At 46.6% G+C, this 26,623-nt stretch overlaps 2 protein-coding genes across 2 annotated transcripts in view; one reads left to right on the forward strand and one right to left on the reverse strand.

Annotated features, from left to right (window-relative positions):
- Positions 1–25,337, forward strand: LOC135823051 (uncharacterized). The gene is made up of 19 exons (XM_065335880.1): positions 1–205; positions 332–437; positions 2,648–2,872; positions 4,691–4,840; positions 6,460–6,567; positions 7,345–7,443; positions 8,308–8,406; positions 9,008–9,106; positions 10,093–10,191; positions 12,465–12,545; positions 13,217–13,492; positions 15,075–15,176; positions 15,863–16,004; positions 17,179–17,691; positions 19,623–19,946; positions 20,745–21,032; positions 23,510–23,537; positions 23,930–24,144; positions 24,944–25,337. Exons 3-19 carry the CDS (start codon positions 2,651–2,653, stop codon positions 25,015–25,017), a joined length of 2,919 nt encoding a protein of 972 aa, XP_065191952.1. The 5' UTR covers positions 1–205; positions 332–437; positions 2,648–2,650; the 3' UTR covers positions 25,018–25,337.
- Positions 25,338–25,620: 283 nt separating this feature from the next.
- The window catches only part of LOC135823049 (uncharacterized), a gene marked incomplete in the record, with an annotated part of 80,345 nt that continues 79,342 nt past the window's right edge, over positions 25,621–26,623 (reverse strand). Inside the window, 1 exon segment of the mRNA XM_065335879.1 lies at positions 25,621–26,373. Within this exon segment, the coding sequence (XP_065191951.1) occupies positions 26,267–26,373 (107 nt within the window).

Consider the following 26,623-nt stretch of genomic DNA (forward strand, 5'->3'; position numbering starts at 1 on the left):
GAGGATCCAGTTTTCGGCAGCCTATCTCGGCTCTCGGTAGACCTACTGGTAATAGCTAGAGTAGTAAAATCTAGATGTAGATGTAGATGTAGGTACGTATTGTACTTTCCACCACTTTTACAGTGACAATGTGTTCGTGGAGGTGTTGAAGGCCGCCGGATAATTAGCGGAGTTTCAACTTACGGTTATTTTTTACAAAGAAGACGTAAGTCGTTATCGTGCCAGAAAAAAGCGATGTGTTTGTGCGTCCAAAGTCGCGCTTGAGTCGAGGTGCTAAGGAGCAATGGAAGTCAGATAGATAGACATTATGCTGGTCTTTTGCCTTCTACAGATCCGTGACGAGCGTGCCTTGCTTGATGTGCCGCCTACGGTCCGTCATCACCGCTTTCAAAGACGGTTCTGCCTTGGTGTACCCCTAAGGCTGGTAGCCAGCCCTGGTGAGAGCCGTATAATTCAATTATAGATTACTAGCAGTCTGCCTACATATCGGCATGTGTGACTCTCGGAGGCCCCAGTACTGAGATACGAAAAGGACATTACACATGTATGACACTTGATGTCTGCCTCAGCGTATTATAGTCGTCTAGACGTGCTGTGATACCGACAGCGTGCATTTTCAAATTCCCCTTTCCTTTGCATACGTGTATGTTAGAAACCCTTTAGGAATCTGCACTACTGTAGGGCTGGAACACCCATTGCAAAGTACCTAGCAAGTCCAAACCACTGTCGTTTACAAGTAAATGTACAATACATGATGACATGAAGCATAATGGCTTGGCCACACTAGTTTCCAGCCATGATCAGGTAACTGAAACACTGATAGTGTGCCTGCTACACACCTGAGCAGTTTAGCTCAGTAGTAAAGTTTAGGCGCAGGGATTCACGCCACTGACCCTGCAGCTGGCAGACGCTCCTTTGCAGCATGCACATCTACAGACAGCTGCACAAATCCCCATGTTGCTCGCTTCCGGGAAGAGGCGAACCAAGTCAGAAGTCCACAGGCTGATCAGGGTAGTTTGACTGATTCGGTGGGAAGAGATTTGACTGGCAAAATCCATTACAAAGTACAAACCAAAACCAGCTCAATTTCCGAATGGAAACAGTTCTTGCAGTTTCTTTCACATCTTGGAAACAGAAACCCCAAGCATACCTGCCAAGTACTGAGTGTGCTTTTTCTGGATCGTCAGGGCAAAATCCCTGGATTTGCCTCGGTTTTCGGACTTTTCAGGATGTCATCCTTTCCCCCCATAATTCTTTTTTTCAATTTTTTTAATAATGATACCTGTAATACCTGTAATACCGGTATTTTGTGACATGACTTGATTAGATGTTAATTTACGTTGCATTTCCGTTATGATTTCACGCATGGTATACCATCGAAAGAGTCAAAAGCGAATTCTTTCAGGGACCGTTCGTGGAAAAGGTACCAGTAACCCTTCCTGTACTACAGCTATGGCGGTACAGAGAATAAACAAAGACAACTAGGGAAGTGCTCCAGGAACAACAGCAAGATGTGTTTCTTGTACAGTGACGTGTTGGGATAATCGACCAGAATTTCGGGATGTCGGGAGTACATCCGAAAATCCAGGATAATCCCGAAAACTTAGGATACTTGGCAGGTATGCTCAAGACTTCTTACCTGGTTCTCCTCACCCCCCCCCCCCCCCCCCCCCCATAAAGGGGAGCAGGATGGCAATACATGTACAAAACATTTACAACTGTCAGTAAGCTGCCCTGTTGTAACCGGTCCGTAAGTGTCACACTGTCAATGTTTCAGTTACCAGATACATGTAATGGCTACAGGCTGGGCGAAATGATGGTACTTTGTGAATGGCGTGGATTTACAATGCACTGGTAGTAGGTGATGGCCATAGTAAATTTCAGTACTTTGCATATAGTCACACTTAGGCTGTTAGGTTGATCGTCAACAACTCGTTTGTTATGTCCATTATGGTGTCGAACTACATTTCACCCTTGTTAGGTGTTCTCACACTGTAACCTTTTTATGCCATTCTGTCTATGTGTACGGGTCACACATTTTTCCTTTGTTGTTTTTATCTACTGTAAAGTCTAAGCCAACAAATATTCGGTGCATATTTATTTTCGGCCATTTTCGGCCTGGTCATATTTGGCCGAAAATTTGTTGCGGCCGAAATTTTGTTTTGCGAGGTTCAGTGTGACAGTAGTATACAGGCGACAGCAGTGCAGGCCGAAAATTTGATGCGGCCGAAATTGGTTTTAGTCCTGGGAGGCCGAAATGGGTTTTAGCCCTGGGAGGCCGAAATTGGTTTTAGTCCTGGGAGGCCGAATTTTGAATGGGCCGAAAATTAGTAGACTAACAGTACTGGTTTTCTTCTTTGCGCTGTTTCATCGCCTCTCAGACTCTACTCTACTTCCTTATCCATTGTCCTTTCTCCTTTGCATTTGCCAGCATTTCACCTGAGTAGTAGGCTTAAAAAGTATACTTTCAAGCTTCAGGTTCGAAATGTGGAGCCTGAACTGTGTCCATTTTCTAGGTTTTAACTGTTTTCATAATCACGGTTGGCGGAGTTGAAAACGGTGATTGCTTAATATTCTTTTGAGTGTTTCTCACGCTCTCAGTGCTTGTGTTCATTGGTTCTTGTTTCTTATTCTTCTTCTTCTTCAGGAAATGTCATCACCTGACGAAACAGAAGCTGCGGTGGATGCTGCTCATTACTACTCTAGTGGAGATGCGCCGTGTGCCGATCTCATTCGTATGTGCGAGATCAATGACCACACAGGCCTGCAGGAGCGACTGAAAGTCACTGACCATGCCGCACTTTCTCAACTCGTTCGCTCCGACTACTGGATGCTCCCGTCACACTTCTTGTCCACTCAAATGAAAGTATCTGTACGTGTGATTTAGACAGTGTACAATACACCATAACAATTATTGGGATGCCTTTTGTTGGCTCTTTTGCCTGGATTTCATTGACAGATGCGTTAAGCCCATGGATTCTTCCATGAGCGACATGCAAACGGTAACTATTATCATTATTATTGTATCAGGGGGGGGGGGGGGGGGCAGACATTTAAATTTGCTCTTCAGCAGTTTATCAACTGCTAGCACATGATCCAGTGGGATATACAGCGGTACGGGGGATGGCAGCAAGTGAACCAACAGAAGAAGGATCGGTTGAGCAAGGCTTGGCCAGATAAATTCGTCCTGGCTGGTCAGCTGTTACCCAGTATTTCTGGGTCCACTCTGGGAGCAGGAAGAGAGCATAGTGGTACGTAGAAAATGATCAAATTACAATAAGAAATTTTAACTCGGATCACAGGCTCAGTAGCCTGTCAGTTTTGTGCCCTATTATCGCACGTTCTGACTCTTTATAATCTTGTTACAGTCGTGGATAGTTGCTGCGTAACTCGTTCTCACGTGTTTTCTTCTCTTTTTTACAATATGAAATCGTGAGTTACTAGTTGTTGTGCATCTCACTTTAAAGTAGAATCTGAGAATTACGGCATAGGATTTTACAGGTAGAGTACCGGTAGGTACAACCGATCAGATAATATTACTTCAAGTACGTTGACTTGTGATCAGACGATGACCTGGAATTTGTCATAAAACCTTTGCGCGGGAGAATACGGTTCAGCGCTAGTAGTGGTTCCATGACTATCTCTCACATGCCAATAACTAGGGGGGGGGGGATATAACCAGGAAGTAGTTTGTGTCTTTGCCTCACACCAGTGAATGGAGTAGTAAACACATGTACCAATATTTTACTGCCCTCTGGTTAAGACATATATCGGGGACTCACGAGAGTAATAATGTGATGTATATACATGTAAGGTATTTTACACCACTTCTGTAGTGATTATGCCGGTCACCTACTGTAAGTCAACATATTACCGGTCTCCCAGGGCTAAAACACATTTCGGTCTCCCAGGCTAAAAACACATTTCGGCCTCCCAGGGCTACAACCCATTTTGGCCTCCCAGGGCTAAACCCATTTTGGCCTCCCAGGGTTAAAACCCATTTTGGCGAGGCTCCCAGGGCTAAAACCCATTTTGGCCTCCCAGGGCTAAAACCCATTTTGGCCGCATCAAATCTTTGTCCTGTACTGCTGCCGCCTGTACACGCTGTCACACTGAACATGAAAACAAAATTTCGGCCAAACATGACCAGGCCGAAAATTGCCAAAAATACATGTATGCGCCGAATATTTGTTGACTTATGGTATTGTAGGTTGTACCACGTCAGCACATTTGATGAATCATTATGCTTGCACTGGATACAAAATATGGATAAGAAGAACTGCCATTGTTGCCACCGCTGTCATGTGAGACTATAATCCGCTGCCTTGTCACTGAGCATTTGTGCTCGTTTGGATTGGCGAATTCAATTAAAGTATACAAACAAAAAAACGAACAAACAGACTATAATCTCTTTGAAAGAAACAGTTAGCTGTTGGACTAACCTTCTTTGACCCATGGGGTGATCACTGAACATTCACTGCAGTGGAACCTGTCTAAGCCGACTTCTCAAGGGACCATCACAATGTGGCGGAGTCCCTGTGTGCAGGTAGACTCCTGATCCAGGGTCATTACTTGGGCTGGAAATTACATCCCCTGGGTTGCAGTGGTTCTGTTGGACAGGTGGTCGCCTTAGAAAGAGTGTCCACATTGGCAGGTTTTACTGTGCCCATTTCTCCTCTGCCGTGTACAGGGTGTAATGCTCCTGGCGTCTTGTTTCTATGGGAGCGTTCAGTGTGCGGACGTCATCCTTTCTCAAGCTGAGAACCCAGGTGAAGAGGTCAACTGTGAAGTGATGTACCCCGACTTTGACAAAACTCCCGTGCCCAAGCCGAGAGTGGTGGTAAGATAGCGATGAAAAAGATTTGGCAACCGCCTTTCTTTTTCTTCTTCTTTTTTTACAAAGAACACAAACCCGGCTCGAGACAAAAAATAATAACAAGGAAGATAACAAAGTTGCATGCAGAGACTACTAGTATCCACTAGCGCAGCTGTATAGGTGTGTAGGTGTGTAGGTGTGTAGGTGTGTAGGTGTGTAGGTGTGTAGGTGTGTAGGTGTGTAGGTGTATAGGTGTGTAGGTGTGTAGGTGTATAGGTGGGGCGTTTTTGACTCCTCCGACCAAAGGTCTCGGTATCCTTGCACAAAACACGCACCAGGGGGGGGGGGGGGGGGTAAAAAAGAAAGAAAGAAGAATGAGCTAGGCCATCAGGTAGTATGCTAGTCTGTGGTGTGCACGTCGACAGCAGTCCCACAAGTGTGCTCGAGGAGGTACTTTTGCGCTGCTACTTTGAAGCATTGCAGCGCTGCATTGGATGGGGGAGCGTTCAGTATGGCAGAGGGTAGAGCATTCAATGTTGTTAGTAGGCCGAACGGGAAGGATAGGTGTAGGATGTCAGGACTTGTTGCGGGGAGGAGGTTTGACAACTGGAAGGCATGGGAGTGTTTCACTTGATGTTGGTGGCGGGTTCTGGGGTGGGCGGGCTCAGGGGCAGCAGGTGGCAGCATGTCTGTCAGCTGGGCCGGACCGGAAATTTAGTGCAGCTTGAACAGGTAGCACAGTCCTGAGACTTGCTGAGGCACTGATAAGCTTGGGAGCATGGTCCCAGCGCCAATGCTGCGCATACACCGTTGCTGGATGTGATCAAGCTTCAGGAGGTTGGACCGGGCTGCGTCTTGCCAAACTAGGGGAGCATATCCCATGGTTGGGCGGATGAAGCCTTTGTATACGCTGAGGCGGCCGTTGCAGTCGAGTACTGGGCACACCTTCCAGAAGAAGCCAATGCGCTGGCTGGCTCTGACTGCAACCGCGTGGAGATGGTTGCGGAACAGCAGTTTGCGGTCGAATGTCACACCGAGAAGCTTAATTAACATCGGTGTCCTCTCTGATCTCGGTACCATCGAAGCTGAGAGAAGAGGGTGGAAAGGGTGTTGATCGTCTGCTCATCGACATTCCCTGGCACTTTGTCGGCTCAAACTAGACCTTTCATCTCGATCCCCAAGCTTTGAGCTCATCTAGGCCTATTCTGGGCTGACCACCTCCCACCGCTGTAGGAGCTGCATCTGCGCTTTAGATCTTTGGAGGATGGTGGCGTACCTACTGATGTTGAAAACTCAGTCTAAATGAGTCCCAAGCAAACCGTGAATTTTGTTCTCTTTTTAAAATCTGGACTGTCAGCGTAAAGGAACCAGAATTCGTGAACTAAGGCCAATATGCCTGGTCTTCCGCGGCACAATCAGGTTCAGGATTTTCTTAGCATTGTTTGATCATTGGCGTGGGAAAGCTTCCATGCTCGCTGCCCTTTCTTCCCACAGACAATTTCTACAATAAAGGCCATGCGGCCCGCTAACTCCAGACTCTGGCTACCTGTGTTCTTTTCGACGCTTTTCCTCCGCATAGGGAATCCCTGCTGATCCCAGACTCTGGTTACCTGCATTCTTTTCAATGTGTGTCCTCCACATAGGGAGTCCCCCGTGATACGAGTCTCCTCTGTGTGGCAGCCAGCAGGGGCCACACAGCAGTGGCTAAACTGCTCATTGACAGTGGTGCAGTGCTGACACTGACTGGCCAGGTAACGACGTGTTAAGTGACTACAGATCCGCCCTCGGTAGTAGGCAATCCCGGGAGTTTCATCTTAGTCTTATAATGAATAGTATCTACTACTAGTGTCCGGACTTGACTACCGTATTTCCCCGATTATAAGTCGCACTCGATTATAAGTCGCATCCCCATTTTCAGGTTTGACTTCACTAGTATACTCTCAATCCCTATCAACAAGTGATTGCAAGGAAGAAGAGCCAAAACAACAACAACAACAACAACAACAACAACAACAACAACAACAACAACAACAACAACAACAACAACAACAACAACAACAACAACAACAACAACAACAACAACAACAACAACAACAACTGCAACAGCAACAGCAACAACAACAACAACAACAACAACAACAACAACAACAACAACAACAACAACAACAACAACAACAACAACAACAACAACAACAGCAATGAATTTAGCCTGTGTAGTCTCACAGGAAGTGTGAGTTTCGAAGTCTGAAGAAGATGTTGAACGGTCTCTGCTGGGATAACAGCTGCACCATAGCTTAGTAGTTAGAGCACGGCTGGCCTAAAGCGAAGGTCCCCTTGGGTTCGAGTCCTGGTGGCGGCAGTCAATTTCTTCTTCAGACTTTTCCCTTCTCCATTCCCCGAACTACTGAGTAGATGAATTGAGCATTATCGCATTCTTGTCTCCACAGAAACTGTTCACGTGTACATGTATCTTGTTGTGCATGTGTTTCCTCCTGCACGTGAATGTACGACTCCAACACTGGCACCAGGACGGGCACACAGCACTTGGAGAGGCATGTAGGAAAGGTCACACGAATATGGCAGTGCTGCTGCTGGAGAAGGGTGCTTCTGTTGATCAAGCAAACCGGGTAAGAGCTTGGTAAATGGCTACTGTTTGCACTGTATGGAGGGAAAAAAATTATTTGTCAGCATCTACAACTTGGAGTCGCCAGTGTTGCAGGCTCGTGACGTCGGCCAGAGAGTGCATGGGGTGGAGATGGAATTGCTTCATTGGTAAAACAGGCCGAAAGATTCGACTTGCCCTTTGAGGAAATGGGTACTCTCGTCAATGAACTACACATTGCACGGGCAACTTGTTCTTCTTTGGGTGATGAGATGAATGCTATGAAGTCGGTTGGTTTATGGTTCTTGGAAATTTGCTGCAAGCATTGATAGTCTTGTTCTTCTTTGGGTGATGAGATGAATGCTATGAAGTCGGTGGGTGTATGGTTCTTGGAAATTTGCTGCAAGCATTGATAGTCTTGTTCTTCTTTGGGTGATGAGATGAATGCTATGAAGTCGGTTGGTTTATGGTTCTTGGAAATTTGCTGCAAGCATTGATAGTCCTGAATATACTGCTCCTATTGGAAATACTTGGCGTTTTGGAAGTTTCCTGACTCTAGCCTAGGTAAATTGTTAAACTTTTAATGTCTGTTTCGCTAACTGCAGGGCTATACTGTACTGCTGGTGCCTGAGTGCAGTGAAACCGTGTACGGCAGTTGTTGTGTGGCTCTCATCATTTCTATACTTGCCCGGGTGTTGCTCATCACTCAGTAGTCACTCACAGTTCCACTCATTCACTCATATTTCCACTCATTCACTCATTTTTCCACTCATTCACTCATTCACTCACTCGCTCACTCACTGGCCGTTATAGCAGAGGCAGTGTTTCAACCGGGCCTGAGCATTGGACCTTTGCCAGTGACTTGATCTGCTTCACTGTTCTGTCACAGTTTCAAGACACGCCACTTCATGTGGCATGTGAGAATGGCCACAGGGACACAGTGAGGGTACTGGTAGAACACGGCGCTGCTCTGGATCTGCAGGGCAATGTAAGTTCATACCGGGTAGGCATCTTCATGAAAACCCAGAAATTCATGTCAATTTCTTTGTCTCTTTTATTTTGAATTCGTTTAGAGCACAGTCTATTCTGCCTTCTCACCAGAGGAAGAACCTCCGGTTCCTACTCCTGTAAAGTAATGTCTTGTACATATTTGTATTTGTATTTATGGATTCTCCACAGGCCTTAGCCTAAATCGAGGGAGTCTCCTATTTCTAGCCCTGATACTCGCTTCTCCTGGATAGTGGCAATTTTGCACTCCCATGCCCTTGGCACGCGGCTTTTTTGGGGGGAGGGGCAACAAGTTGGTGAAGCTTGTACCAAGCTTTTAAATTCCATAGAAGATTGGAAAATTCTTTAAAAACTCAAAAATTGACCCCTTAATAATGGTCAAAAGCTAGAAGTCCACATGATCTCTTTATGAATGGGCTGTGCACAGTGTACTGTAGGTGAAATGAGCGAGACCCCCCCCCCCCCCCCCCCCCCCGAGTGTTCGTAGATCAACTGACAGGCATTGATAGGTGCTAACAGCAGGCTCTGTTGTACTCATTCTCTTGTGCCTGACTGTGTGGTACCTGTGGTTCTCTGGTTAGGATCTGTACACGCCCCTTCATTATGCTTGTGATGGTGATCACGCTGAGGCCGCCGACGTACTGTTGCAGAGTGGTGCTGAGGTCAACGCACTCGACCAGGTAAGTCCGCCGTTGGCCTCGGGGCTAGCAAGCAACGCTTGCTCAGCCCCTCACTACCTGAAGTGGCTTGCGTAAAGTTCCACACCGTCAAGTAGTGGATGAAGACATGCTTGACAATGAACACTGCTTGCTGTTCCATGATGACGACGACGACGACGACGACGATGACAATGGCAGCAACACCATGCTAATGACGACGACAAGGAACGACGAGAATGATGACAACAAGAATATTAGCAATGGAGAATCGTGAGTGTAGAGACTAGAGAGCCTGTAATGAGAAGAAGGAAGGAAAAAGTTTGGTTGTGTAACGCCGACAACAACATTGCGGGTATACAGAACCCATGGTGTGAAGGCAGCGAGAGCGTTTGGTTCAGACATTTTCTTTGCGTTCTTCTAGACTGCCATGGACTGCTGAGATGTCTGCACCGCATTTTCAGTACAGAATCTGAACTTGCAATTCTGTACTTGATGAGTTTTCGGGCCCGCATAGTGGGATGGTCTAAGACCATGATTGAGAAACAGAGGGTACCAGGTTCAAGTCCTGCTTGGAAGCAGAAGGACTTTTCTAGCCGTGCGGCGACCCACAGTTTATTGGGAACGCGTTGCCTGACACGAGGGAAGCATGGATGCAGCGAATGGGATTTTCGGTCTTTGACCACTTTCTGGTGAGTCTGATCTACTCAGGAGCTGCATCTGCGCCTTGATCCATAGGCCGTGGTGGCATTCCTACGCATGCGGAAAACTCGGCGAACCATGACATTTTTAGTGAATAGTTTCCCGAGGCTTAGCCTATCACACAACGTCACAAGGCTTTTCTCCCCAATGATTCTGTGTTCTTGTACACAACACCCGAAACAACTTGGATTGAAGGAACTGATGCGGGCAAGCACAATGAACGTGTGTACTGCCTTTGCAGTCGTCATCTTTTCTCTCTGTGTTCTATGCTGTGCTTTCTGTGCTCCCGTGGCAATTGGATTCTTCAGGAAGGGTACACGCCAATTCTCCTAGCAGTTCACCAAGGTCACATCCGTACCGTCAAGATTCTGCTGCAATACAAGCCGGACTTGAGGATGAAGATTGCGGTAAGTCCATCGTCTGTTTTTTTCCAGACGGGTCAGGGAGCACCCACTTGCCCACAAACGCAAACCCAGGCGACCTTTCTCTCCACATTCCTGTTCACATACTGATATGGCAGTCTTAAGGGCCTTTTATATGTGCAACTCCAGCCCGGGCTGGAGCGAGCGGGCCAGCCCGCCAAGGGTGTTTACATGTGCAAGGCCGGGCTGGTCGCCAGCCCGCAGTGAGTTTATATGCGCTGAGCACACGCCAGCCCGTTGTGAGTATGCAGCAAACACACTACGACTAGTATTCTGTATTAGTACTAAATCATGATTATTATTGATTATGTCATGGTCCAATAAAAAATAAAAAATCCAATCTGAAGAGCAATGTCAATAAAGCCGCTCATAACGCTAAAAATCAAATCAATTCAGGAAAATTCAATTCAATTCAAAGTCGTGACACATCCGGTAAAAAAACAGCAAGAAATAATATCTCGGTGCAAAAGAAGAAAAAGGAAATAAAAAGCCGCTTCATTTTAAAGGACCAAATGAAGAAAAGCAAAGAAATACCCACATCAGCGCTAAATTGCACCTTAAATTATAAACAAAAACATGACGCGTCCATTAGCATTGAGGACACTGCCATTAGCGAGGTTATACACACCACTGTTACATCCGTCCCTCAGCCATGGCTAGTGGGCGCAATGCATTTACCGGTCGATGGTATGCAGAGCGAGCCCCTCTGATGCACATAACTGCAGCTCGGAGGAGTGCAAACGACAGACGGCATCTGACATAGGCCATAACCTCGCCGTAGGGCTTGCCATCATGCTGTGCCAGCATAGCGCATAATCGCTTCAAAAACCGCAAGCATTCTGGGGATGCACCGCCAGCCGTGGTAAAGACAAGCGGGGTAAAGTTACCACGGTCAACACACTACGACTGTAATGTGCTGCCCCGGGCTGAGACACAGGGCTGCAAGCCATACTCAGGTTATAAACCTAAACACTTTTTTTCTCACACAATGTATTCTTCTGCTGATTTCTTTTCGCGCTGTGACACATGTTTGGTGTGTTGTATCACCTCGTTTCTTTTTCCTGTTTTTCACATTTTTAGCTGTCCATATCAAAGTATTTTGCAAGTAGTTCCCCTTCCATTTTAATGTAAATCATGCATATCGACAAATAAACAGTGCTCATTGCACGTCCTTCTCATTGCTGTACAAAAGCTTCCTAGATTTTCAAGACAATATCAGGAATCCTCTTTATAACTTCCCTCAAGAGGTAAAAGTACCTATTTTGTAGTATGAACGCAGTGTCGATACCATAATAATACAACTCTGGCCCGGGCTGGTCTGTTTATATGTGCTTTTTCTGGCCCGCCTAGCCGGGATCCCCCGGGTGCCTCGAGGCGGGATCCCACCTCGCCGGGCCAGCCCGCTTGCCATGTAAACGCACCACAGGTTTTGTGTGGATTTGTGTACAACCCCGAGATCCCGTTGCAGGCGGGCTGGCCCGCCTGTCGACCAGCCCGGGCTGGAGCTGCACATATAATCACCCCCTTAGGCCATGGTTGAATTCGAAAAGGTCACTTGTCACCACGGTTCTGCCCTGAGATGGTAAAATGCATACGCAATATGGAGAATATTTCAAATAGCAGAAAGGCAGCTGTTGAGAGTATTGGAGGCATCTAGAGTGAGGTTATGATGTTTCGGACGTTAAAAAATAATAAAGGAATGGTTGACAAAACAGTTTAGAGGAGATTTTGATTAACCTCTCTATTTCGAAGTGTTGTCCCTGGATGAGGTAAAGACCTGTTGAAGACGCGCAGCATTTAGGCTGCATCTCCAGAAGTTCTGACTCACAATGATTTGGCATCTTTCGATGTGATCTAAAATATATACAATGTACCAGCTGCATGCACACCAACCTGTGTGGCCAAGGTCATTCCACGCTATGGGACAATCCAAAGTGAGTTTGTACTCGTACGAATCTGCTTTCCTGACAAGAGTTATGTTGCAGAAGTACAGTTTGGCTCGGTGAAATCCGACACCAAGTCAAGTGAAAAGCTGCATGGCGCCCTGACTCACGGGCAGTTTCGATTACATCGTTGTATTGCTACGTGTGTACGAGTACGTCCAGCCGCGTTCGTGCCCATTCTAGGGCATCAAGAGCGTGCCAATATTAGCTCTGGGTCGTATTTCACCCAGCGCAACTGTAGTATCAGGTTGCATTTTATCTGATGCTTGACAAAACTGAAATACTCTGCTATTATGGACTACCTTCTGCATTCAGACTGGTCAAAATGCATTGGCGCTAGCTTATGTTCAGGGTTACCCAGACATCAGCCAACTTCTACAAGCAGCCTTATTGCAGGTAAGCAGGGTAGTCAAACTTTGTGACTTACTTGCTCCTCTTGGGTTGTAGGACTCCATTGCTGTCTAAGATACCGTATTGTCAGGCAGAGCTTTACGCACAAGTGAAGGCATGTGTTTCTTAATCTGCTCTCTCTCTCTCTCTCTCTCAAACACTCTTTCCTTCCTAAGCCCCTCTCCCTTCACTCTCTTCACATACTCTCTCTCTCTCCAGCTCTATTTCTCTCTCTCAACTCTCTTTCTCTTTCTCTCTCTCTTCTCTCTCTCTCTCTCTACTTTCTCTATCTATCTCTCTATCTATCTCTCTATCTATCTCTCCCTCTCTCTCTATCTCTCTCTCTCTATCTCTCTCTCTCTCTCTCTCTCTCTCTCTCTCTCTCTCTATTTCTATCTATCTCCCTCTATCTCTCTCTCTATCTATCTCTCTCTCTCTCTCTCTCTCTCTCTCTCTCTCTCTCTCTCTCTCTCTCTCTCTCTCTCTCTCTCCCTCCCTGAGTAACTTACCAGTATAACTTACAAGCACATGTGGCTGATGTGAAGAAAACTCCCACGGGGTATCTGCCAAAACCCAACCAAAAGCAGGGCATTTTCGAATATTACTAAAAGTCATGTTCTTATGTGCGGTTATAAACAGTAATCCTCACACTTCTTCTGGCCTGCTCCTTGTGTTAGGAAATGGCAATTCTCACACCTGACAAAGGTGGTCAGGTGCAGAGCCGTAATGCTGCTCTCATAGTTCCTCCGGCATCACTGCCTGGCAGCATGAAAGTGGGAATCGTGCAGCATTTCAGCGGCACACGCTGGATTGGCTCGGGAAAAGTGGGCAACGACGACGGTGCTCGCCTCACCTCACAAGTCCAGGACGATGCTGAGCGTATTGCCGATGACGGCGCCATCGGTGGTAACCCAGGCAACCATGAGGACGACCATGGCCTCACAGTGCTCGCGGTAGGTCAACCCACTATCGGCACTGCGAGTGCTGGCACTTAGCATTGTGTAGCTGGTGAAGACATGGGCCACAGCCATCTAACATGTTCAAAGGGGAAGTTAAGCCTAAAAGCAAATTATTCACCAATTACAGTCTTCGGGGTGCTGAGTCGAATGGTCTTGGTCCGAGGAAGCTGAGACGCTCCCTTCCTCCTTTATTCCCAATCGAACTCGCCACTTCCACCGAAATTGGGTGACCGCGCCCTACTAGATGGGGATTTGTAACCAAAATGTCACTAAAAGCGCCATTTCGTTCTTATAAAGAACGGATGACCGCGACTGACCCATATGTTGTAGTCTTGTGGACGCTGAGTCGACTGGTTTTGATCCGAAAAGGCTGCGATGCAGCGTTCGGCCCTTATTCCCAATCGAACATGGTTGAATAAGCGGTCACGTCACATGCTCATGCGTACACCAGTCACCTGGTCACGGTGCCTGCAGGCTATAACTTTCACACCAATGTTCAACTCGAGTGACAGGAACGCACCCAAACACGCTGTAAGTAAGTTGTACCCTGCAGGCACGGTGAAAATTTGATTTTAGGCTTAACTTCCCCTGTAAGAGTGAATGGACTCGGCTGGAGAGCCAAGGTTTAATTTATACAAAAGAGAAAGGACCAAGGAACTACTTGGAAGGTTCAAAGCTATAGAAATAACATAAGGAGGGGAAGGTGAGCGCAACCAAGATGAGCAGTTGGAAGGCTGTTGGAGTGCGCATCCAAGATGTGCTAGAGTTGTTAGCCAGTTAGTTGTAGAACGTCAGTACCGTCGGTGAGTGTCGTGCAATGTTATCGCATGAGCTGATTGTTTAGTAACTGGTGGTGTAAGTGGGCAGTATAGCGTTACTTGTAGCTCCTTGGTCTTTCTCTTTTGTAAGAATGAAGTTTAAATTTTTGACAAATGTCTTGTAATTTCACAAGGTTTCAGTATACTTTAACTTCTGGTGCCTTCAGTGTATCTCTTGCATACCGAACAGAACAACAAGGGGGCAATCAAGGCTTGTTTGTCGCTACTTAAAGTCTCATGCTTTCGCAATCGTCAGGCAACTTTTTCATGCCTAAAATTTCAACAGCTGTTCTAGCACTAGCCCACAACATCCGATACGGACTGCTTCTCTGCACCTACAATTCCTGTTCAGGCACCTAACGGGGTCTACTGCCCTCATCCCTAAAATGGTGAGCACCAAAAACTTCTGAGATTAGAGTAAATCTTGATCGAGATATGAATTTGGGTGAACACTCCAATTCCCGCAGCGCTGCAAATCTGACCAGTCGCGTAAAGATGTACATGTACAGCGTTCAGACTTGCAGTCCTGTGAGAGAGAAGGCATACAAATTATGTTTGCAAGAGATGTGAGGCTGCAAGAAGCCTAGGGTCTTCCACTAACTCTTGATCCTGATGCAACTACTGGACATTATGAATCTACTCCCCTCCATCTTTTGAAAGGAAGGGGGGGAGGAGAGGGGGTGGGTGAGTATGTAGTCTCAATACTGGGAAGCCAGTGTTGGGTTCAGCTTCTGCTTGTGATTCTTTCCGCCTTGCAGGTTGTGTCATGTACACCATCGGGTGCTTGTTTTGATGAGAGTGTCACTATCCGTGTGACTCTCTCCGAAGAGCAGCAACGGCTGATTTCTGATGACAGTGAGGTACGCGTGCTGTGTTTGTGCAATGTGGCTGCCAATGGCATTGCATGCTGAAGGTGCTGATCAAAAGTGTGATGAGCTGTATGCTACTGCTGATGCTGCTTCTGTTGATCATGGTACTGGCGTCGCCTGCCAATGATTCTGCTGCTGGTACTGCTACTGGTGGTGGCAGTGTCGCAACACAACACCGGACCTAGTGGCAGTCTGTTACCGTGTATAGCTTATTGCCTGGATGCTACTTGCCGCATGATTGCCACACGGCACACTCAGGTGTTGCCCGTATATAGCTTATCCCCCCCCCCCCGGTTGCGAACACCGGCCACTCCGCATCTGAAGGACACAGTGCCCCAGCAGTACCTAGTAGCTACAATGCACACACATTTAGTTGGTTTGAATGGCTTTCACCCAGACTGTGAACTTTGGGCCTTGCATCATGTTTACAGACACAGAACGGCCCCCACATTCTTCGGTGCTTCATTCTCGGTCATAGTTCATATTTCACGAATCCTGCTGTGCGTTCCTCGCCGGGATTAGCCTGTTTGTTAGCCTTTTTCTGCGCTTCCTACCTGATCACGGGGCACTTTGGCCAAGCGTTAAAAAAAGGAGATTGGTAAACGAGTTCGATATTGTTGGAGAGTGAATGGCAAAAAGCGGGTCAGCTCTAAGAACCTCTTTTTCCTTTTCTGCAGTTGCATGTTATTTCCACGCCTGGTCAGTTCCTGTCAAGACATGAAGCAGAAGCCAGCGACGAGTTGACATTGGAGGACGACTGCAAGATCACCGTTGAGGATTGTTTTGCCACGTTTCAAGTTCGACACTTCACGACGTTTGGTTAGCAAATAGTGCTGTGTGGCGTTGTTCCAGTAATGCTGATGGTGCTGTTGGTGGGAGATAGTGTCTCTAATGAGAACCTGTTAATGTTTTTATCAATCTTTTTTTTTTACTGGGAACACAGCCCAACAAAGACTCCCTTCGATAGGCATCTATTTGCCTCTGGAGGATCCGTGAAGTAAAAGTCAATCAATCAATCAATCAAAGAGACATGTGGAGACAAACACAAAACAACACACAGGGGATGTGCCGATGTACAGGGAGCAACTCAACCACCAGGGGTCTCGGCGTTAGCGTTGCAACCTGGCATCGAAAAAAAAGAAAAGAAAAAGGGGGGGGGGGGGTTGCATCAATTTCCACGATGCTGGCATAGTTTGTGCTGTGACTCAACAAGCACTTACTATGAAGTAGAAACGTTTCACATGGAACTTGGGTAGCACAGATGCCACGAATAGAGATTATGCGAATGATGTCACGGTGATGTCATGGTGAGATCATGGTGAAGTCATGGTGAGGTCATGGTGATATCATGGTGATATCATGGTGATGTTATGGTGAGGTCATGGTGATGAGTCAGCGGAACCACTAATGGGTGCTAGGTGTGCAGCATGAGTCAGCAAAACCGCTAATGGGTGCTATATAACGTCACAGCGCAAGCCCCAAGTGCATGGCTGTGCAGCAACTTACTTTGCCAACGCATCTCGCCTGATAATGTATTCTCATAAGCTCTGCAGGATTTCCGGTCTTTGGCCCCTTTGTCATGGGTCTGATCTACCCCATATCTGACCACGTTGATAGTGAGCAACACAAGTCATGTAGTGTACACCTCAGTACTTGTATTGTTCTGAACGAAATGCTCTGATTTCTTCTCCCAGCGCCTAGTAAACTGGCTACTTGCAGAGCGCGCCATGAATTATTTTTTAAGCGTTCTCCCGCCGTGATATGCTGCATTCGGTTGTAGTTGGGCTATTCCTGAATATGTGCAGGATCCGAAATTTTGGATTAAAAATGTTTCAGGGTTCGGACCTTGCCCATCTGAAATTATTTTTCGAGTAATTGTAGCTGAGAGATCATTTTCAGTGGTGGTGTGTGATGTTGTGAGCTGCTTCGAAATAGTTGGTTTTGTCTTGCCACACACACTGTTGATTTTCCTCTCACTCGTGTTTCTTCACAGGTGTCGTCAATGAAAAGAAAGGAAAAGATCGCAAGAAACCTACTCCCAGCATCATGAAGAAGGTGTCCAAGTTCTTTTGCGGCCTGATATCGAGATCAGTCATCGTCAAGACATTCTTCGGCTGGCTGGATTCCGAGTATGGGGAGCTGCTCATCACCTTTGGAGGCACGGAGGATGAGTTTCCAGACCGGAACGAGTTGGTGACGTATCCGCAGATGCAGCTATCTGATAGCGACGTCCTGAAGCTGACGATCCAAGACAAGCACGCCAGCTTGAAGATTCCGGAGAGGCAGCTGGCTAAGTGTGAGAGAATCACACTACGGCAGAGCTCACCGATGTCACTGACCGTCCGTTGCTCTGGCGCTAGCAAGGAGGAAGCCCTGCGCTTGTTGCTGACTGTCGAGCGGCGATCGGAAGAGGATAGAATGCTACAGGAGTGGAACCGGTTCTTTTCTCTGCCAGCACCGGAGTCATCACCGACAACACAGCCACCACCAGAAGCCAATGTGCCGGGTAAGGCCGGGATGATTGTCTTGTCTGCAGGTTGGGTACAGTCACAGCGTGTACAGCACAACCACTATAATTGTGATAGATTACAAATCTTGGTCATGTGACTACTACCGTGTGCAAAGTGAACTTCTTCGCGTGAAATGTGTACTTCTTGGCATGTGGAAAGTGTACTTCTTGACAATGTCATGTGGAAAGTGAACTTCTTGGCATGTGAAAAGTGAACTTCTTGGCATGTGGAATGTGAACTTCTTGGCATATGGAAAGTGAACTTCTTGGCATGTGGAAAGTGAACTTCTTGGCATGTGTAAAGTGAACCTCTTGGCATGTGGAAAGTGAACTTCTTGGCAAGTGGAAAGTGAACTTCTTGGCATGTGGAAAGTGAACTTCTTGGCATGTGGAAAGTGAACTTCTTGGCATGTGGAAAGTGAACTTCTTGGCATGTGGAAAGTGAACTTCTTGGCATGTGGAAAGTGAACTTCTTGGCATGTGGAAAGTGAACTTCTTGGCATGTGGAAAGTGAACTTCTTGGCATGTGGAAAGTGAACTTCTTGGCATGTGGAAAGTGAACTTCTTGGCATGTGGAAAGTGAACTTCTTGGCATGTGGAAAGTGAACTTCTTGGCATGTGGAAAGTGAACTTCTTTGCATGTGGAAAGTGAACTTCTTGACATGTGGAAAGTGAACTTCTTGGCATGTGGAAAGTCAAAGCAGCATGGTTGACATAATGTGATTCATTGACTGAGGAACTCGCTGGTCTTGGACCCAACATGCCTGTCCAGCATGACCATGTTGTAGACGTGCAACAGGTCTTTAACATTATATTTTCAAGGCTAGCGTATCTATCTATGCATGTTCAGTACGATAGTATCCAGAGTTGGGATATTGTGAGCCTTGTGCCCATAATAATAATAATATAGGTCGCATGTCTCCCAAATAATGGGTTCCACGCATCTGTCAACTGTTTCATCATGAAATAGATTGCAGCAGGAAGAATAGCATACGAAAAAACAATATACAGGTTCTAGTACATGACAAGTACAAGTACAAGCCATTTTTTTACACCTATGTACATTTGTCAACGAAGTCCAGCCATAGCTTTTTGTCCTGTGCAGTGTTGAGGCAATCCTCGAGCGTGTGTCCGAGAGGGGAGATCTTGGATTTCACCACATCAATCCACCGAAGCCTTTGTGCCCATACCGTAAAAGCCCCTGTATACCGTTTCCGTGCTGCCTTCTCGATACATACGTATGTACACTGTATATCATGTGCACATTCACATGTCTGAAGGTTTGTGGGTTTTCAATAAAAAAATAAAAAATACGCCCACTCGAAATTACGCCCACCCTCTGTGTACACGCCCAGTCAGGGGAAGTCAACAGTTTTGTTTCAAAATAGCGCCCATGCCCATGTATACGCCCAGGTATACGCCCAGGTATACGCCCAGGTATACGCCCAGGTATACGCCCATTTATACCGGCAACACCAGTACATGTACAGCCAGGTGCTGATACCCAATACTTACTGCCATCCCTATTCCAAGTATACGCCCGGTTCCAAAATAACGCCCGTGCCCTTGTATATGCCGTGGAAATCGAGGCTGCTATTCTATACACCCGGGCCTATACACGGGTTTTTACGGTATTATAACAAAATTTTGCTCAAGAACTGGATGTGCAGACTTCGCGTTAACTACCATAGCCAAATGTACATAATTATTGTAGTATGTTGTTGCCTACTGAGGGTCAATACGCTGCCTGTACATGACATTGTATTGTAACATGTACTGATGCTGTTGATTTAGTCCCCTTGTAACCCGTACGACCACACATTGTTTTCAGAATACTTCATATCAATTGGAGCTTGGTTGCATCGTATGCTTCACCGATGTCCACTGGTATTACAGCTATGTGCTTCTCATGTGTCGTTTCATGATAGTGTCGGGCCCTTGGGCGGACGAGCGATTCAACTCGGGTGCGTACAGAGGCTGGGTTCTGCTTGTGGAAGAGACGCTCCTTCGAGGTGCGGCCATTGGCAATGGGCTGCTAGACGAGAAGGAAATCCGCGTCCTGGAGAACGCCCAAGCGAAAGGTCTGTGTCCAAGTCACAATGAGCTGTTTCTGAGGTTCGTCACGGCCGGTGGACACGGCTCTTTCCAGAAATTCTTGAGGACAGTCAAGTCCATCTACCCGCACAAAGTGCAGGACTTTGAGGAGCTACTGAAGCCTAGTCAAGCATCCTCCTTAGTCAAGAGGAAGCCCAGTAAGTCGTTTGAGCATGTGACAGTCTACAATGAAAGAGTAGATTAACATGTTGCATGTACTTCTGAGTTGTCATGGGAATTCTTCAATGCTACACTCATGTGGTGTAGCCAAGAACTGTTTGTGTGCTGCAGATTCTAGGCCCATTTAATACATGCATATGAATTGAGGGATGTCTGCCCGGGGTATTTTAGCTTGTGTGTTTGCACACGTGCATGTGTGTTTGTGCACGTGTGCGTGTGTGTTTGCGTGTGTGTGTGTGTGTGTGTGTGTGTGTGTGTGTGTGTGTGTGTGTGTGTGTGTGTGCAATCGATAGGTTGCGGGTTCGATTCCCGACGATTATGGCCACACACGTCTTTCTTCTCTTTCTCAGACTCTTCCTGACTTTTCTTCCATGCTCCTGGGTGGTTACCAACAGCCAGTGCATGCCGTAGTATGTGGTGTGATGTGTGTGCGGGAAAAAAAAAGAAAAAGAAAAAAGACCAAAAATAGGGATTTACTGGCCAGAAAAAGTCACTTCAAATAGCTGTATGGTGTAGACCAGGCTGAATAGTGACGGTCAATTATTCAGCCTTGCAAGCTGTTGAATGGTGCAATCCCAGCACAAGTTGCTATGGCTTCTGCCGTAGCATTGCTATCATCGCCTCCGGCGATGGCCCTCAAAGGTCAAAAGGTGTGTGTGTGTGTGTGTGTGTGTGTGTGTGTGTGTGTGTGTGCGTGTTTTTGCATGTGTGCATTTGTGCATGTTTGTGTGCGTTCCATGATTTGCATAATTCTGCGTGTTTGTTTTCACTTGCAGATCCATGGATGGACGAGCGCTTCACCAGACAATGCCGGCAATGGATCACGTTCATCCTTCCAGACCTGCTCCGGACCCGAGCAACCAAGGGCCGACTGCTCACGGCTTCCATGATCCGAAGTCTCCAACAAGCTCAGAAATTTGGCAACGTCGTACACAATAGCCTTTTCATTCGATACATGATTCCAGGAGAGGCAGAGAAGTTTGAGACCTTCCTGAACGTGGTTAAACAGTACTGGGAGCACAAACTGGACGTGTTCAGGAGCATACTGGATCAACAAGAGGACGGTAAGTCTTTACTTAGATGACCATTAATTTCATGATTCTTTTAAATTTATTCTAGCTTCTAAACAGTGCTCTTTGCTAGTTAAAAAAATACTATGACTGCTTCTGGGGTGATTGTCTAGTTTACACATTCTGAAATTGGTACACAAGAATAGCATCACAGAATGGCTTTATTGCTTATTTTGAATGAGAGTCAATGACATCCTTGCTTTGGTCGTGAATTGTCATGCTTGCATGCCTTGCCTTTTCTATTTCATCAGGCTTGTGGACTGTGTGAGTGCTAACTACACTTGTGCTAGCTGAAATCCGGCCCAAATAGCAAAACTGGCGCCCCTGGTCTTATTTTTTATATTTTTTATTTCATTTATTTCACCGTCCAATGGCAGAAGCCAGGAGGAGGGCGTAAGCCAGCAATGGCAAGAGAAGGAACAAGAAAGAACGAAAGAACGAAAAAGAAAAAGAAAGAAAGAAGGAAAGAAGCTTATCATATCACTGTACCGCGAAACATGTGTAAGGCGACGACCTCTCAATGGACCTTACGCAGGCGTTCACTGTGTATAGGTTGTCTTCTTGTCCAGGGTCATTTTTACAAGAGATAACACCCCGGCTTCTAGGCATGGGCGGGTAATGCTAGTTATTTGCTGCGATAATGCTAAAGGCAATGCTCATAACATGAGGATATGATGCCACTTATAATGCTCACACTACTCCATAATGCCAGTTTCAAAGTTGGAAAAGTTGATTTAAGAAGGCCGTCTTGGATCAAGGCCAAAGCGTAGAAGAAGAAAAACTTTAACAGCAGTGAGCATGTTGTCTGAAACAATCCACTGAGAAGGTTGATTTGCAACGTCAAGTCTCCGGACGGGTTCAGATGCACGATTTTCGGAACTGGACCTAGCCAGCTTCATGTATGACACCGTTGTCGACCGGCAATTATGCTTGTAATGCCAATCTTGCATGCGAAATGGTGTTATAACTTATAATGCCAGCATTACGCCACCTGGAAAAAAAGGGACTATAATGCCAGCCATAATGCTAGCATTACCCGCCCATGCCTACCGGCTTGGTTCTACTTGTAGTGGTCCTCTAGGGCAGGTGGTCACATAAGCAGGGTGGTCTGCTTGACAGGTTTTACTGTATTCCTACATATGTGCACCCAGCAATCATCATATAATTTCCAGGGCGTGCAAGTCGAGGGCGACAGATATGCAGCTGGGGTTGGATTTTATCCGGGACCACTAGAGCCATAGTGTACATTGCAGGATCGCCGGAAGCAGGTTTTGTTTGGTCTGGTTAGCTCATGGCCTTTCATAACTTGTGTATGATTTTTTTTATTGAAAACCACAAACCTTCAGACATGTGAATGTGCACAATACAGTGTACACTCACTCTGCGGCCAGAACTGTTTCGTCCTTTGTGGACTCATCAGCGCAGCACAGAGGAAATGAGGCCGAACCACTGTACAGTGTACATGTACATGTATAAAGAAGGCAGTACAGAAACGGCAGTGGTGGTGAGGCCTGGGCGGCTCGTCAGACCATCATGATAAAACATAGTGGGTACCCGTGCTCTCCACTGCAGGAAACGTGTGTTTGTGGCCAAAAGGTTGGTCCGGTGATAACCTGACCGACCGGACCAGTTCCGGCGGGCCTGCATTGCAGTAGATTGCCACACCCATCATGGTCTCCAGTGGAGTTTCATGCATGTACATAATACATGTAGACTTTGCAGTGCTAGTATGGCAAAAAGGTGGTCCTGCATGGCAATACATGTACTCCGTTAGCTCGAAACCAAATCAAAAACTACTGTAAAACCGGGGGAAATCGGTGGAGATTTATTTTCTGTGACTTCGTTACAGGTAATTTTGCCAAAAGTAAAACGCGACTTAAAACTCAACAATACCATGCCACACAGTGTGAAAAATGAATTTTTTGGATCTGGAAAACTGGTTTCCGAAATGTTCGCGCTACCAAACCGTTGATTTCGGGGAAAACCGAAAAAAATATTACACCACTGAAAATTCCCGGTTTTACAGAAGTCCTTTGAGCATCCTTCTGCGCAGGTCTGGAGTAGAAATATTATGACTATATGCCCCACACGTGAGATGCAATGCTCTGCTGTAAAGCGTGAAATTTTCGCGGCGTTTTTAGTTCGCGTTTTCAGAATCCGGACAGGTTTGCGAGGTTATAATTTTGCGATTGCAGAATGGCATTCTTGCTAAACCTGTGGCATTCTTGCTAAACCTTTCATGGATCTCCTTTTCGCGCTGTCTAAATTTCGCGATTTCCACGCGGTCGCGAATTTCGCAGAAACTAGACCATCACAATAATTTCACGGTTTACAGTATTCGACTCAAGACATTGAGCCCGCAGGCGTTGCAGCGAGATAGAAACGTTGGGCTTTCCAATAGCCGGTAGCCAGTGAGAGAATGATTCATTCTTGACCGATGTGAGTACCGTCTGTCCTGGTGTTCTTTCCAGCTCCATCTCCATGTACTTCAGCGCTGGGGTATGTACAGACCGTAGTGTCTTGTATTGAAGCCTGTCTCATATAGAAGCCTGTTTTGAATAGAAGCCTGATTTTCAAGATGCACTATCGGCACATAACCTCATTTGGGATATTTGATCGTTCGGATAGTCTATAGCAATACAATCATATCGATTGAATATAGTCTACTATAACCTGGAAAACTCTACACCAATGCAAGTGGTCTCTTGGCTGCAAAATTACAAGCCTCAATAAAGTTTTTGGCCAGGAGCCATCATCAAGATGGATGAGAAACTGGTGAGGATAGTCAGCAGTATCATTCGAATATTCGGCATTTAACTGTGTGATGTTTGGAGCAGATTTTTATTTAGATTTTTATTTGTCATGCGGGTTGCTTGTATGCGTTGATGCAGGCAAGTTGAGTCATCGCCAGCAAGTAATTCAAGCGCACAGGAAGCTGAGGAAGTGCCGCAGAAGGAGCTTGACCATCCCAGTGAACAGGCGGAGACAATGACGAAAGAGCACGATTCCACGCAGACGCCGCTTGGAAATGAAACCGACCTAACCACTGACGACGTTTCTGCTGTGGACAGTGATTCTGACAGGAGTGTAGCTAGTCTTGTGCATAGTAAGGATAACAATAATATCGCTGGTGATGGCCAATGGCCGACATGTGTGAGATTTGTCTAGCTGTTCTTGTTGCTGTGATAGTTGTGCAGGAGGGGGTAGTCAGAGCAAAGGGCAAGTGCCCAGGTCGAGAAGAGGGCACATGCCCAGGAAAGAGGGCAAGAGCCCAGGTCGGGAAGATGGCAAGTGCCCAGATCAGGAAGAGAGCAGGAGTCCAGGTCAGGAAGAGGGCAAGAGCCCAGGTCGGGAAGATGGCAAGTGCCCAGATCAGGAAGAGGGCAGGAGTCCAGGTCAGGAAGAGGGCAAGAGACCAGGTTGGCAAGAGGGCAAATGCCCAGGGAAGAGGGCTTGAGCCCAGGTCAGGAAGAGGGCAAGTACCCAGGCCAGGAAGAGGTCAGGAGTCCAGATCAGGAATAGGGCAAGAGCCCAGGTCGGGAAGAGGGCAAATGCCCAGGTTAGGATTTATAAATGTAAAGTTTTCCAGCAGTGCTCAAATTGCATTTCACAAGTACCGTATGCAAATAGCTTAGCTTGAACTTCGTCTTTGTACCATGCGAGAAAACCCATATGGAAGGGAGATGGCTCGGCTGAAGTACTCTGCTGTAGTCCTCTAGAAATATTTCACTGTCATGGTCTCATGGATATCATGTTTGATGGGAAAGTACACAACTCTAAAGAGTGCGCAACTGATGCAGTCAAGGAGATTGGGGAAATTCTCCGGCTAACCTACGAAAAAGGTGACAAACTCGCTCAAACATGGTGTGTTGTTCTACTGTTTGCAATGCTCTGGACAACTGCAGCCCGTGCAATCTCCAGGACAAGCAGAACAGTACGTGTGCTTTGCTGCTGCTTGCGTTGTGACGGCCAAGAATAGGAGCCTGTGCCTTGATCCCCAGATATACTGCATGGTAGCGTGCTACGAGACGTTTTCATACTTTGATCTAGTGCACTGTTGTTTCTTGAGCTCTGTGTTTTCTATCCACATGCGCGTGTACTGTACGATTGTACTGCTCGAGTGCACTGCACGAATGTACTGCACGGATTCATTTCTTGTAGAAGTAGCTGTGCAGCTGACAGAGGTTTTATACTTTTAGATGAATCAAACACATTTTATTTTGAAACAATGTTGTACTGTGTATCATAGACCCTGAACGATTTCTATTTTTAGCTTATGGGGTCTATAATTAGCAACCCGAGTGTACTTGTAGTACAGAAAAGTATTGTTTTTCGTCTGTATAGGTTCCATTAGTTGCAAGATTGCAACTAACTGTGACTAGAAAGCGTCCTGAAACACTGCCTGCTAGTGGTAGTGCTGGTGTGCACCAGGGAGCACTACACATACCGTATGTACGGACGGGGATACTGGTATGTGTGGCTGCCTGGTGTGCACAACGTGTTGGTTGGCCAACACCACAATAATTATGCTGGTGATGTCAAATTTGGCCGAGAGGTCCGATGGAACCTTCAAGATAATGGGTTTGGCTAAACTAGAATTATTTTCTCCAAAGCAAAACGATGCAGCAGTAGGTAACTAAAATGGTAGCTAATTCTTTTGACAATACACATTGACACATACAAAGCTGTGGACTCACTCAGTCAGCTTCACTGTAAAAATATCCTTCAGTGGAGAATAATAATAGTTAAGACGGCTCGTTAGCGGACCAGCACGAGGCTGCAGCCCAGGCAGACCAGCTGCTTCGGACGATCGTCTTAATTTCTACGCCCAAGACAAAACATTCAAGGAGTAGCGAACTCCAAGAGAATAAAGAGAGAGAGAGAGAGAAAAGTTCTGAGAAATACGAAAAACCGACTTCGCTTACGCGCGTGTGTGTGTGTGTGTGTGTGTGTGTGTGTGTGTGTGTGTGTGTGTATGTGTGTATGTGTGTAGTCCAGAGTGCGCAGTTGATACTGTTCATACCCTTACTAACAGAGCACAGGCTAGGTGAATGGCAGAGAACTGCTCCTCTGTCCTAGGGATGCAGGCCCACTGTGTACTGCCCCTCTGTCCTAGGGATGCAGACCCACTGTGTAGCCTGTGGAGTTCACTGAATACTCAGCAGCCAGAACGTGGCCTACTTCTACTGTTGCGGGAGAGTCGCCAGGACCAAGACATTAGACGCGGCTTAGCCGGGCCCTTTCAGACTGGCCGGAGCGAAACACGCGTCGGGCGCCTTTTCCACCTGGCAACTCCGCAGATACTGGTCCCACTTGAAGCTGAGACGGCTCTGGCCTGGAGTACGACAAACAAATGCAGCCCAACGTAATGCTGTCAGATATGGTGTCTTGGTGTTTACGTCTCACACGCACTTCTCCATCTTGGCTATGAATGCAGGTGGAGAAGGAAGCCACAGCAGCCGGTTTGTGCACAATTATAAAGTGTGCCAAGAGGCAAGAACCTAAGTATTACGTTCTGTTGTGTTACCTTTATTTTACTTCACTATAGGTACAGGCATCGCTCCCTTCTTGCTGTGGATCACGAA

The sequence above is a fragment of the Sycon ciliatum genome, chromosome 8, assembly GCF_964019385.1.
Source record: "Sycon ciliatum chromosome 8, ocSycCili1.1, whole genome shotgun sequence".
Taxonomy (NCBI): domain Eukaryota; kingdom Metazoa; phylum Porifera; class Calcarea; order Leucosolenida; family Sycettidae; genus Sycon; species Sycon ciliatum.

What these genes read in the sequence shown, in the direction of transcription:
- LOC135823051 (XM_065335880.1), top strand. Translation starts at nt 2,651, where the DNA reads ATGTCATCACCTGACGAAACAGAAGCTGCGGTGGATGCTGCTCATTAC. An exon ending in CCACTCAAATGAAAGTATCT is followed by an intron (nt 2,873 to 4,690) that starts GTACGTGTGATT and finishes TGCCGTGTACAG; the next exon opens with GGTGTAATGCTCCTGGCGTC. An exon ending in CTGTTGATCAAGCAAACCGG is followed by an intron (nt 7,444 to 8,307) that starts GTAAGAGCTTGG and finishes GTTCTGTCACAG; the next exon opens with TTTCAAGACACGCCACTTCA.